The sequence below is a fragment of the Stylophora pistillata genome, chromosome 3 (genome assembly GCF_964205215.1).
Source record: "Stylophora pistillata chromosome 3, jaStyPist1.2, whole genome shotgun sequence".
Classification (NCBI taxonomy): Eukaryota; Metazoa; Cnidaria; class Anthozoa; order Scleractinia; family Pocilloporidae; genus Stylophora; species Stylophora pistillata.
The window spans coordinates 48,614,922-48,625,964 of NC_142521.1; the positions used below are offsets into that span (position 1 = coordinate 48,614,922).

The window sequence follows — 11,043 nt, forward strand, 5'->3', positions numbered from 1 at the left end:
TGTTTAAAAGTGGAGAGATAAAAGAACAACATAACCAGCCTTGCGAAATAAACATTTTGCTGAAAGTATTAATTAAAGTCAAATAATAGTAGTTATTTATGTTTAAGATAATGATATAGGATTAGTGAGCCAAGAAACTGAAAGGTCAGACCGAACTCGAGGCCATGCAAATACTGGAGAAGAGTTCTGAAAGTGTACACTCAGTTCCGCGTTGTTCAGAGAATGCAAATTATCAAGTGGGAGTTGGAACCGCAAAAACAAAGGAGAAAAAAGCGCCAAACAACGATATATCATTTGCTTTCTTTTTACCAGGTACTTATACAAGGAAAAGCGATTGAATATTTCCTTGTGGTTCCGAAAAAAAGTTATGTAATGACTTTTAATCCTTGTGGTGTGTGTACGTCAATGGACCGATCACGTGAACAGAAGAAAGGGGCGTAAAAACAATTTTGGCGGGAAACCAGTTGAACCTAATTTGTTCCTTTCATGTCTGTCTCGATTCCATCCACATTTTTGAAGAGTCAAAATCATTTCACACAGGCCATCGCATTCTCGTTATTGCAAGGAAACTTCGAGGCCCGTTGTTAGCATAAGTCGATGAGCCGTACGTTCTCCTGTTCCTGTGTGGCAAGTTTGACATTATTACAGCTACTTGAAATAAGCTATTCATATTGAGCACAATGAGCGCACTAGGATCGAGAGGTCCTAGGTCTAGTCAGCGTGACTGCATCATTGCGTTGTGCTCTCATAGAAGACACTTCACCCTCACAGTGTCTCTCTGTACCCGGGAGTGTAAAGGGATGGTGGCTGATGAACTATCAGGGAATCCTGTGATGGATTTCAATCTAAGAGGACCGGGGAAAGGATACATTGTGTCACCTTGCGCGCGCTGTGTGAATCTGTCTCTCATGCAGACTAACCGACTTGGACCTCCATCAATGAACTCAAAAAGGGGTGATACACTCATTAGTTCACTCAAATTTCCTCGATCTCAGTTATAAAATATGGGAGGTTTTAGTCTCGATTAGAATATTTGGCTCTCGCTCGCGAATGCATTTGCCATGCAGGATACACAGGTCACGAAGGCAAAGCGCTAAAATCCCCTAGACTGGAGCAATTACGAGCTACAGTCCGCTGACATTGATTCCACGAGATAAACAAGGAATAAATTTTACCAGGGAGGCTATTCCTGGTTTTATTTTTTGTGGTTACAATCGATAAAAACAGGCCGTCGGGAGAAGCAGACAGTTTTCTTTGTCCTTCAGTACGTGACCATTCTTGTGCCACCTGATGACTGGTGTCGGAAATCCCTCTGCTTTACAAGGTAACGTGACATTTTGGCTCTCTTGAATTGTCACAGAAAAAGGCTTAGTAACGCTGCTCGGTAATTCTATTTATTTATTAACTTCGTCTAGCAACAACAGTCAAAATAAATAGATAAAAAAATTGACAAAAATTGACAAAAAAAAAAAAAAAAAAAAAGACAAAAAAAAAGAAAATGGCAGGGACACCGCAATAGTATAGCCAATTACAGCGGGCCCAGAATATAAAGAAAATAAGACAAGAGAAGGGGAGAAAGGAAACTATCAATCTACATGCAGCAAGTAATCTTAGAATTTAGTGGACGGACATTATTACATTTTAAACAAATAGACTGAAAGGTTTTGGGCTTATTCGGATCGTAAGAGATATTAAGGAAACTGGCCAAATAGTAATTAAACATTACGGTCTTAAATTAGTTCAGAGTTTGGGTTTCAATGTTAATTATACTGGCTAAAGTGTTCAAAATCAGACAAGTTCTGATGCAAAAAGACTTTTGATAAGTAGTAGTTTTGCATTTTTTAGGAACAAATTTGATGACAGTGTTAGTGTAGCGTTTAGTTCTTGCAACACGTTTTACAGGTAATACAGAACCCATTCAAAGAGACAAGGTTATGCGTAGCCTTGTAGAAGAATATCGTATCCATAAATTCGTGCCAATACGTGATGGGTGGAAGTTTCAACGATTGGAGTCGTGTCCTATCATCTATGGATGTGGAGATTGGCAAACTTAAAATGAACTTTGTAGCACGTCTTTGGACCGACTCTAACTTGATAATTAGTTCAATGGATTGAAATCAAGCAAACAAACAAGTGGTTTTTCAATAGTTTGAAATTTTTAAAACATTTCGCGTCAGTATAATAACGCTCGGTGCAACATGAGAAAAGACCCCTGGCAAGGATGGAAACTATCTCAGTTTGACAATCGGCATGCAAGTTAAGCTCAAACGTTCTGTTGCCTGTTTGCTGGCAGAGAATTTTAACAGGAACAGATATAAAGGTGTCTTGGCTTCTTATGAAAATCACGTCATCTTACCTAATTGAGCCCCTCCACTGCAATTTTTTTCAGGTGATCATTTCTCAGGGGGACCTAGGAAACTTTGACGCCCCGTTCACCCGGAGGGCCCGGTGGCCCCTCTGTTGCTTTTCTTCCTCTCTTACCGGAAGGGCCCTTAGGTCCATGTAAACCGGGAGGACCTTGGGCACCAGCTGAGCCAAGAGGACCCGGTGGACCTTGTGCACCTCGACGACCTGTTGAATCGAGTCTAAGTGTTTGATGAATAAGAGCTCTATGATGTGGTTACCAGTCTGAATTGTGATGTAAAATTAGCAACTTTTTTCTTTGATTTCTACCTGGTAGGCTAATCATGGTCTGCGGGCAAGCATTTATCGTTGGTACCTTGCCTGAGAGAAAGAGGTTTGTTAGGGGTCTGGTGCTCATAATTAGAGAAGGTGAAAAAAACAACAACAACAACAACTGGGAACAAGCTGAGATTTCTAGTGCAGGGATTCCTACATACTTAGGATTATTTATCATACATGCTGTTAATACAGATAAGTTTAACAGTACTTTCCTCCTTCTACCGACCCCCTCCCCCACCCCACCTGCGCATACATGCACCCAAAAGTGTTTATCAAACTGAGTAAGTCAATTTTCTGGGCTGAGCATCAGTTGTGAAATCTTTCTGATCCTTTCAACGAGAAACTGCCATCATATTTTATTGGAAAAAAATACATTTTTTACGGAAAACACTGCAATAAAATCTTACTTTCTAGGAAACTCTGTTGCCTTACATGTTTGTTTATATTCTAAATTGTTCTAACGCCGGCAATGGAGTCGCAAAAAAACTTGAAACGAAGGCCAAGTCCCCGGCTGCTGAGAGACTCACTGTGGTACACGCAGATGAATTGATCTTACCTTCCATGAAAAGCATCCTCTACTGATTTTGTTTTGCCGTCACATTCTGCTGATTGAAGAAGATCATATTGTGTTCAGACTGACTCGGGAAGCCAAAAACTTGGCGAGAGGCCAAGAGAGGATCTTTGAAGCCTGCACTAGGCATCTCAAAGAGTTAGAATAGATACCGTTTACGACGAAAATTTTCCCTATTTTGAGATTAATGCGGTATCTTTGTGTGGGTAGATTCACATTATATTTCAAAATTTCCTAGCCAGCGCGAAAGAGTATTTGTGTCTGAAAAGAGCTTGAAACTGAAGGTAATCAAGTCGGTGAAAAAGAATGTTCTCTACTCTGCTTAAGCCGTGAAAGGAGCAATTTGCCATCAAAATATGTTGTTCTTTGATTAACGAGAAGAAAAATAGGAACCTTAACCCAGTTATCCATGAAAAAACAGAGGAAAGACCTATGTGTCATGAGTAGCATGTTCTGTTCCAAGTCGCCCGTCTGTCATTTGTTGAATCAAGTCTTTTATCGTGTTTTTATACCAATGGATGATCCAGTCATTTTAAGCTTCAAATAAAAAAAAAAACGTCTCTCTTCATATGTCATAATGAATTGTCTACTAGATGTTACATATTTATCTAGTTTTGCAAGTTCAAACTGATCAGTTGTCAGAGAATGCTGTCTGTGAAATTTGACCTTTGCTCATACTAAAGACGTACGTAACCCTGGAGATGGCAAACAGCCGAAAACGTTTGGTTTAAACATTTTAATCATTTTTTTCCTAATCTTTTAGCCTTGTGTATAGAATATCCTTTATTAAGCGAACATTATGTACAATGGCGTCTAAGGCTGATTCACTTTAGATAGATTCGTATGGTACCCGGCCTAGAGAGGAAACGAGTGAACAAAACTTTGATCCTTATGAGAACAACTACAGATGGAAGAAAGACAACCCACATTTCGCTGTGGCCCATTCGAGCTGGCGCAGACATTTCCACACTTGGTACAGATAAAGGGACTAGAAAAATCTCTTTTGATGATTTTTTCCTTCGTTTTCCATCCACTTCCAAGCAAATTCGTAGATGTCGGGTTAGCAATAATGTTTAAAGGAAGCTGATTTAGAGGACTTGTTTGAAGGAAAATTTGCTCAACAACTGCTAGACGCGAATCCAGTTGGTGCATGGAATAGCAAGTAAAATCGAGTGAGCCTAACGTCAAAATCAAATGGAAAGAAAAGTCATAAAGGGGAATGTTCGAGTTCTTAATAGTTTTGGTCTCCATGCTTGTCGCTCTTCGCAATTTTGAACAATAACTTGGACGATTTCCGTTTTGACTTTCAGCCGGCGTGTAAGTTGGCAGACAGTGTTGACCTTTGCAACTCTCCATGTAATCATATCGCTAATTAATTAATTTTCTGTCATCCGCGATTTTCTACTTTTTTTCCTTACGTTGCGTTAGGCCTACACCCCTTCAGTTGCAATAAACCTTCTTAGGTACAAGTATAATAGAGTTAGGCATATATATTAAAATGTAGAAAATAGAGGCTACCTGAATGAAATCTTTAATAAAGGATTTTACAAGCAGAAATGAAGTCTAACACATTTACCCAGATCGGACTATCCCCTTTAGATTCCATATATTCATATATTATCAAATCGAACGATTACGCCGAGTGAAACTGAAAAATATTCCCTCACTCGGCGGAAGGACTCGGGAGAGCTAATTTTCTACTCTGGGGAGGGGGAAGTTAAATATTATGGTTGTCAGAACGAGGCTTAAAGTTTATTTCTCGTTGCTCGACGAAAGGGTTTGCTTCGAAAGCAAAAATGTCTCTTTTAGCGATAAAATACAAACGTGGACATCTTGAGATTCTCAACCAGCTTCTCCTTCCTCACGAGTCAGTATATGAGGAGATTACTGGAGTAGAAGATGGCTGGCAAGCGATAAGAACAATGAAGGTAGTTTGAGCAAAGAGCTCACTTCGTTAGCGGAAGTGACCTAGATTTAAAATATTTTATAAAAACCCTTACGAGGTTCTTCAATATAACTCCATTATGATTGAATAGGCGGCATTTTTGGCGAAAATGTTACATTAGATCATGAGATAGACAAGGATGGCTTTTATATGAGCTAATCTGGTTAGAAGCAATTTAATTTTGTAAGATGGTAATGAGGACCTCAATATTGTCCACGTGGACATCCAGGGCTGATGACTCAGGGATCGTTTTGGAACGTTTACACGTGTACGTTGCAAAACATTAAGTTTTCACTTCGGTGGCTTGACAGTTTTTTTAAAAGACTTAAAGTGGAATACACCTTATTTGAAGGAATCAAATTCAATGTAGATTCAATTTGAAAAAAATTAGTTACATGGCTTCCTGGAAAAAATGTGCAGAAAGTGCTCAAGAAGTTTGTGATTTGTGTGCAAAGAATGGGATAAGAGGCAAACTTGCTCAGTTCTATGTTAAGCTTGAGGAACAATTTCAAATCAAGATTGTGTGTTTGTTTCAGTTCTGGGAATATTTCTCACTTTCTTGTAGTAGGGGGATCAAAGCAAACATCTTTTCTGATTAAAGATATTTCTGGGTCAGTTTCCTCCGAAAGACAGGTGGATGTTTAAGAAGTAATGAAGGAGAAAAAGAGGAAAAAATAAATTTGGGAATTTAACTTTACACTGAAGAGCAACAAAATGTCAAGAAAGGCTTATCTGGTAATGATGAAAAGAAGACAAAATCCAACAGATCATTTCCAGAGATATATGCTGTGGATAAATTGGGTTAACTTGTTCATTTGATTAAGGGGAAAAGATTATGAAGTGCAACAAGATGGAAGAAAACTGTTTTTGAACCATACACTCAAAAAAGAAAATCAAATTCTGTGTTACTGAGAGTCTTAATGCACATTTACTTGTGGATCTGGATCAAGACTATAAGAAACTAAGCACAGATGAAGAACAGTTCAATTACAGATTTATTGTGTGAAACAGATTAGTGATTTGGGTTCAAAACTTGATGAGTGGATTTTAGTGTATGAATTTATATCTTGCTGCACTAAATAATCTCCAGAGAAGTCATATGTAAATAATACCATTTCTCCCTCCCCCTCCCCCCCCCAGCACAGTCTCTTATAGGGGTAGGGAGAGGAGGAGGCGTTGGGTAGTCTCTTTGACCCCACTTTCCCTTTTTCTCTTCGACTCTTTGTGCACAGGTGCCTGTACTACTTTGTACAATACCTACCCGAAAGATACAATCTACAACTTTTAATAGCTGTAGCATAGACATGTATTGTGCTAATTGTCAGGAAGGGGAATTTTAAAGAAAATTGTGCTGTAGTTACTAGAGAGGAGTAGAAATATTCAAGATGGTGAAATGCCTGCGATCATTTGTGTTTAATTTTCTTGATACACTGCACAACGAAACCAACTTGTGCAGTTTTAAATGTTTTGGTGATAGATACTGTGATAGATGATATGATGATTTTCTTAAGAAACCAGACTTCTGAGAGGAGTAGAGGAATATTCAGCAATATTACATATTGCTCACCGGTAGTAGGTTAAATTCCAGTGTAGTCAGTAAACTTTACAGAAATAACTTTTGCATTTGTTTGGTTCAAATTTGGTTTGCTTACAGTTAGAGTTACTTCTGTTACACTCTAGGTAGCAGTTCATTTTTTTGTAGTTGGTGCAACTCTAAATCTCATTGAAATTTATTTGGTTATAGACTGATGTCTGAAAAGTTACTGCCAAGATCCTGCATCAGAGCACTTATGTCAGTGTACCTACTAGTTATATTTATGGACAAGTTACAAATCGCAGTGGCTATTATGTTTTGGTGCATATGATGAATGTTACAGAGTCATTTATTTCAAACTATGCATTCAGTAAACCAACATTTTATTAAGTAAATGCACAAAACTCTCAGAGATACATATATGTTTTATTGTTTCAGGTTCGTGGTGCTCCTGCAATTGCTTTGGTTGGTGCCTTGAGTCTTGCAGTAGAGCTTTTACCAGTGTCATTTAGTTCCAAAGAAGAACTGAAAAACTTTGTTGCAGAGAAGCTTCAGTATCTTACCACAGCTAGACCAACAGCAGTAAATATTATGGAAGCTGCAAAGCATTTGACATTGTTCGTCAAAGACTCGTCCTCAAAAATCAATGACACTGAAACTGTCAAGGTGGAACTTATCACTGAAATTGAAGGAATGCTAGAAAAAGATCTAAGTGATAACAAGGCTCTGGGAAGGCTTGGTGCAGAGCATATGTTACAACTGGTAGGGGCTGACAAGTTAAAGGTGCTCACACACTGCAATACTGGTTCCCTAGCAACATCAGGATTTGGAACAGCATTAGGAGTGATAAGACATTTGTCCGAACAAGACCATATTGATCATGTGTTCTGTACTGAGACCAGACCTTATAACCAAGGATCAAGGCTTACAGCATATGAGTTGGTCTATGAGAATATCCCTTCAACCTTAGTAGCAGATTCAATGGTTTCACTACTCATGAAGACAAAAGGAGTACATGCAGTTGTCGTGGGTGCTGACAGAGTGGTTGCAAATGGAGATACAGCAAATAAGATAGGGACATATCAGATAGCCATAGCTGGTAAGGAAGTGATATGCCAGGTATTTTCTTTTTGTCCTTACACATTTTGGTTATTCTGATTCACAAGGTGTATTAATCAAAAGGATAAATTCTGTGTGCAGCTGAATTTTATATTTCTTCTGCATGTTCTATAAGGAGAAGGTTTTTATATCTTCATAAACAGAGGATGCAATAGAAATCAGGCAATTAATTATGTTTGCCTGACAGTTTCCAGTAGATTCTTTTATTTTAATGGCATTAAACTTAACTTAACGTAATCAACCACTATCCACAAATAGCATAGCTAGTCTCTGCTAGTTTCCAGTAGAGAGAATTTGTGAGAGTAAACTGTCTAACTAAAAAAACCCAATGTATAATGACCCATTAAAAAGTCTGTACCTGGACTGATCTCTCTGTAGTCTGGTGCAAAAAGGAGAAGGCTAGAGTCTCTGTCCCTCAGATGTTAGCCATTAAATAGATATTGTCAGTGATTGTTAACAATGAACTTTTCTTTCTTTGTTAGCTAAACATCATGGAATCCCATTCTATGTTGCTGTGCCCTCCACCAGCATTGACCTGTCGTTAGAGCATGGCAGTGATATTGTGATTGAGGAGAGACCTGCTGAAGAACTTACTAATGTAGCAGGTGTGCGTATAGCTGCCCCTGGCATTGCTTGCTGGAATCCAGCTTTTGATGTTACTCCAGCAGAGTTAATAACAGGAGGTATTGCCACAGAATGTGGTGTGTTTAAACCATCTGAACTAAAAAAAGCACTGGCAGGAAAAAACTAAGCTCCTTTCCTCATGGAACAGTGACTGCCTGTTGTCAAGCAGATATAGGCAATGTGTTTCATAGATTACAATAGTTACCTATTGCTAAGAAAGAATAGACTGCAACTTTGGTAAAGTTTATAGTTTCTGTAAGGTTTTCCTTCATTTAGATTCGTCTTTGTGTGTATTGATTTCACCTTTATCTTATTGTAGTCTTGGCAAACATCATAAGCCACAGTCCAAAAGAAATTGGTATCCAGTCATTTTGTACCCACAGTTGTTTCATACCCAGTCATTTAATGTCCAGATTCAGTGGATTGGTACCCAGTTTGAGGCAGCTCATACCTGAACTGCTTCTCGATTTGTACCTGTCCAATATACATGTACATTCATTTGAAATACTTTCTAACTATGATTTCTTAAAATTGAGGTTTTGAAAATATAAACATTTGGTTGTAATATATGCATGGTCGTTTAGGATAGAAAATAAACATGTATGTATCTGATGGAAACATCTTTGTGTCTATTCTATGACGGACACAAAAAGGAAAGAAATGGTAAACCATCAGGAGTTGTATAACATTGAAGTGAGAAGAGAAAGAACTATCAATAGCTCAAATGGCTGAAAAAGAAACCAAGAGTACTGTTTGTGTAATACATAATAATAATAATAATTAATAATAATAATATACCGTTTATTTGCCACATTGCAGAATTAACTGAATTAAAGGGCTAAATTTACAATCAATAATTAATTAAATCTACAATTACTATAAGAACAATAAAAATATCTTAATTAACTATTTACATGTTTGCATATTCACTATTGAAAGAGATAAAAGAATCTGAACGCTGGGTCCGGCAATGATTCCTATCAACGTAAACAATACTTCTGTTGTTGTCGCCAGATCGAAAGTTGTAACTATGACCACTCGTTGCTGTTCTCGGAATAAGAAAGTTAATGGGGTGGGATTTTTTACACATCTTCTGAACACATTTACAGCAGAGCTGAGTTCGTCTTTCTTTAATTAAATTTAATTTAACATAATTTATATAGCGCTAACTCCATTAATTGACCAAAGTGCTTTACAATTCATAATATTAAAATAATTAAAAAGATCCCACTGGTAATAAAATATGAATAAATTAAAAACCTATTTGCAGACTTATTTATAAAAATATCATGGTAAATCCTGTTCCAAATTATCAAAAAGTTAAACATTATATGCTTTTTTAAAAAGATCAGTCTTTAAGTGTTTCTTGAATAAATTAAGTGTATCTAAACTTCTAAGATCTAATGGCAGCTCGTTCCAGAGTTTAGGTGCAGCAGCAGAAAAGGCCCTGTCTCCGTATGTTTTAAGTCTTGACTTCGGAACTGCCAGAAATTTTGATCAGTAGAGCGTAGCGTATGTGAACATGTAGGATAACTAAGTAATACCGTGATGTATCATGGTGCCAGACCATTTAGGGCCTTATAAACTAACAATAAGACTTTAAAAAGAATCCGAAAGTGAACAGGTAACCAATGCAGTTGAATCAATACAGGGGTGATATGATCAAATTTCTTGATTAAAGCATAGTTAATAGAGGGGATTATTGACTTTTAGATCAAAATTTGTTTGCATATTGTTCACATGTCTCAAAGATCATCCAAAAGACATCAATTTAATAATCCACTACTAAATTAAAGCATATCTTTCAAAATGTAAGATCTAATTATTATCATTATCACTTGAGGCTAACTGATACTTGTATTGATTTTAACAATGAATAACTATCATTCAGTTTTTCTTCTCTTTCTGCATGGCAATTTGTCATTTGTCATTTGTTCCCATTGTCGATGCTTATCCTTCCTCCCCCTGGTGTTACCGCTTTGGCATGAATCAGACCGCTGGATGTGGATGGTGTTAGCATTATATCCAAATTGGTGAATATCTGGATTATCACAATGCCTGCCAAGTTTGCGCTGGTCTCCAAAATATTGTTCAACTGGGTCTTGACAGAAGCGCTCTATCAAAACTGCTTCCCAAAACAAGGGTCTGAGCTGACATGATGTAATTCCTGTGGTAGCAAAATTAGCTAAGGCAAACTTAAGTTCAGTACAAATGCCACGCACCATAAATACCAGGACATGAGATGCAATGTCATCAGCATACATCTGAGTTGACGTCAGTGCAAACCGAATCTGCTGGATGATGGGGACGCTCTGGTCTCGGTGTTAGCTTGCGAGATTCAATGCTTTTCGTAGGCATATTTAGCTTAGATAATGCGTCGAATCTCGGCTTCTTCCGAGTTGTGTTGTCAGTAGAAACTGGAATTAACACGTAAAAGGTCGAAGATTAAAAGATATTTCAGAGAAGAGATTGCAAAAGGTCAAGATGGACGAGATCGTGCAAGACGTACTGACAGTGGAGTCTGATGTAAACAGACCACAGAGACATAAAATATAGACGATAATACTC

General features: G+C 37.7%; 1 protein-coding gene and 1 long non-coding RNA gene across 3 annotated transcripts in view; one reads left to right on the forward strand and one right to left on the reverse strand.

Annotated features, from left to right (window-relative positions):
• The first annotated feature begins 4,982 nt into the window (after positions 1 to 4,982).
• Positions 4,983 to 9,093, forward strand: LOC111337876 (methylthioribose-1-phosphate isomerase). Of its 2 annotated transcripts, none has more exons than XM_022944263.2 (3): positions 4,983 to 5,181; positions 7,171 to 7,851; positions 8,334 to 8,546. In XM_022944263.2, exons 1-3 carry the CDS (start codon positions 5,050 to 5,052, stop codon positions 8,394 to 8,396), a joined length of 876 nt encoding a protein of 291 aa, XP_022799998.2. In that variant the 5' UTR covers positions 4,983 to 5,049; the 3' UTR covers positions 8,397 to 8,546. The 2 variants fall into 2 exon arrangements, with proteins under 2 accessions (XP_022799998.2, XP_022799991.2); XM_022944256.2 differs by having other exon boundaries at positions 4,985 to 5,181; positions 7,171 to 7,831; positions 8,334 to 9,093.
• A 162-nt stretch (positions 9,094 to 9,255) lies between these two features.
• LOC148736546 (uncharacterized) overlaps positions 9,256 to 11,043 on the reverse strand; it is a 2,237-nt gene continuing 449 nt past the window's right edge. The window contains exon 2 of the long non-coding RNA XR_015999045.1: positions 9,256 to 10,892. This is a non-coding gene — a long non-coding RNA (uncharacterized LOC148736546). The remainder of the gene's footprint in view (positions 10,893 to 11,043) is intronic.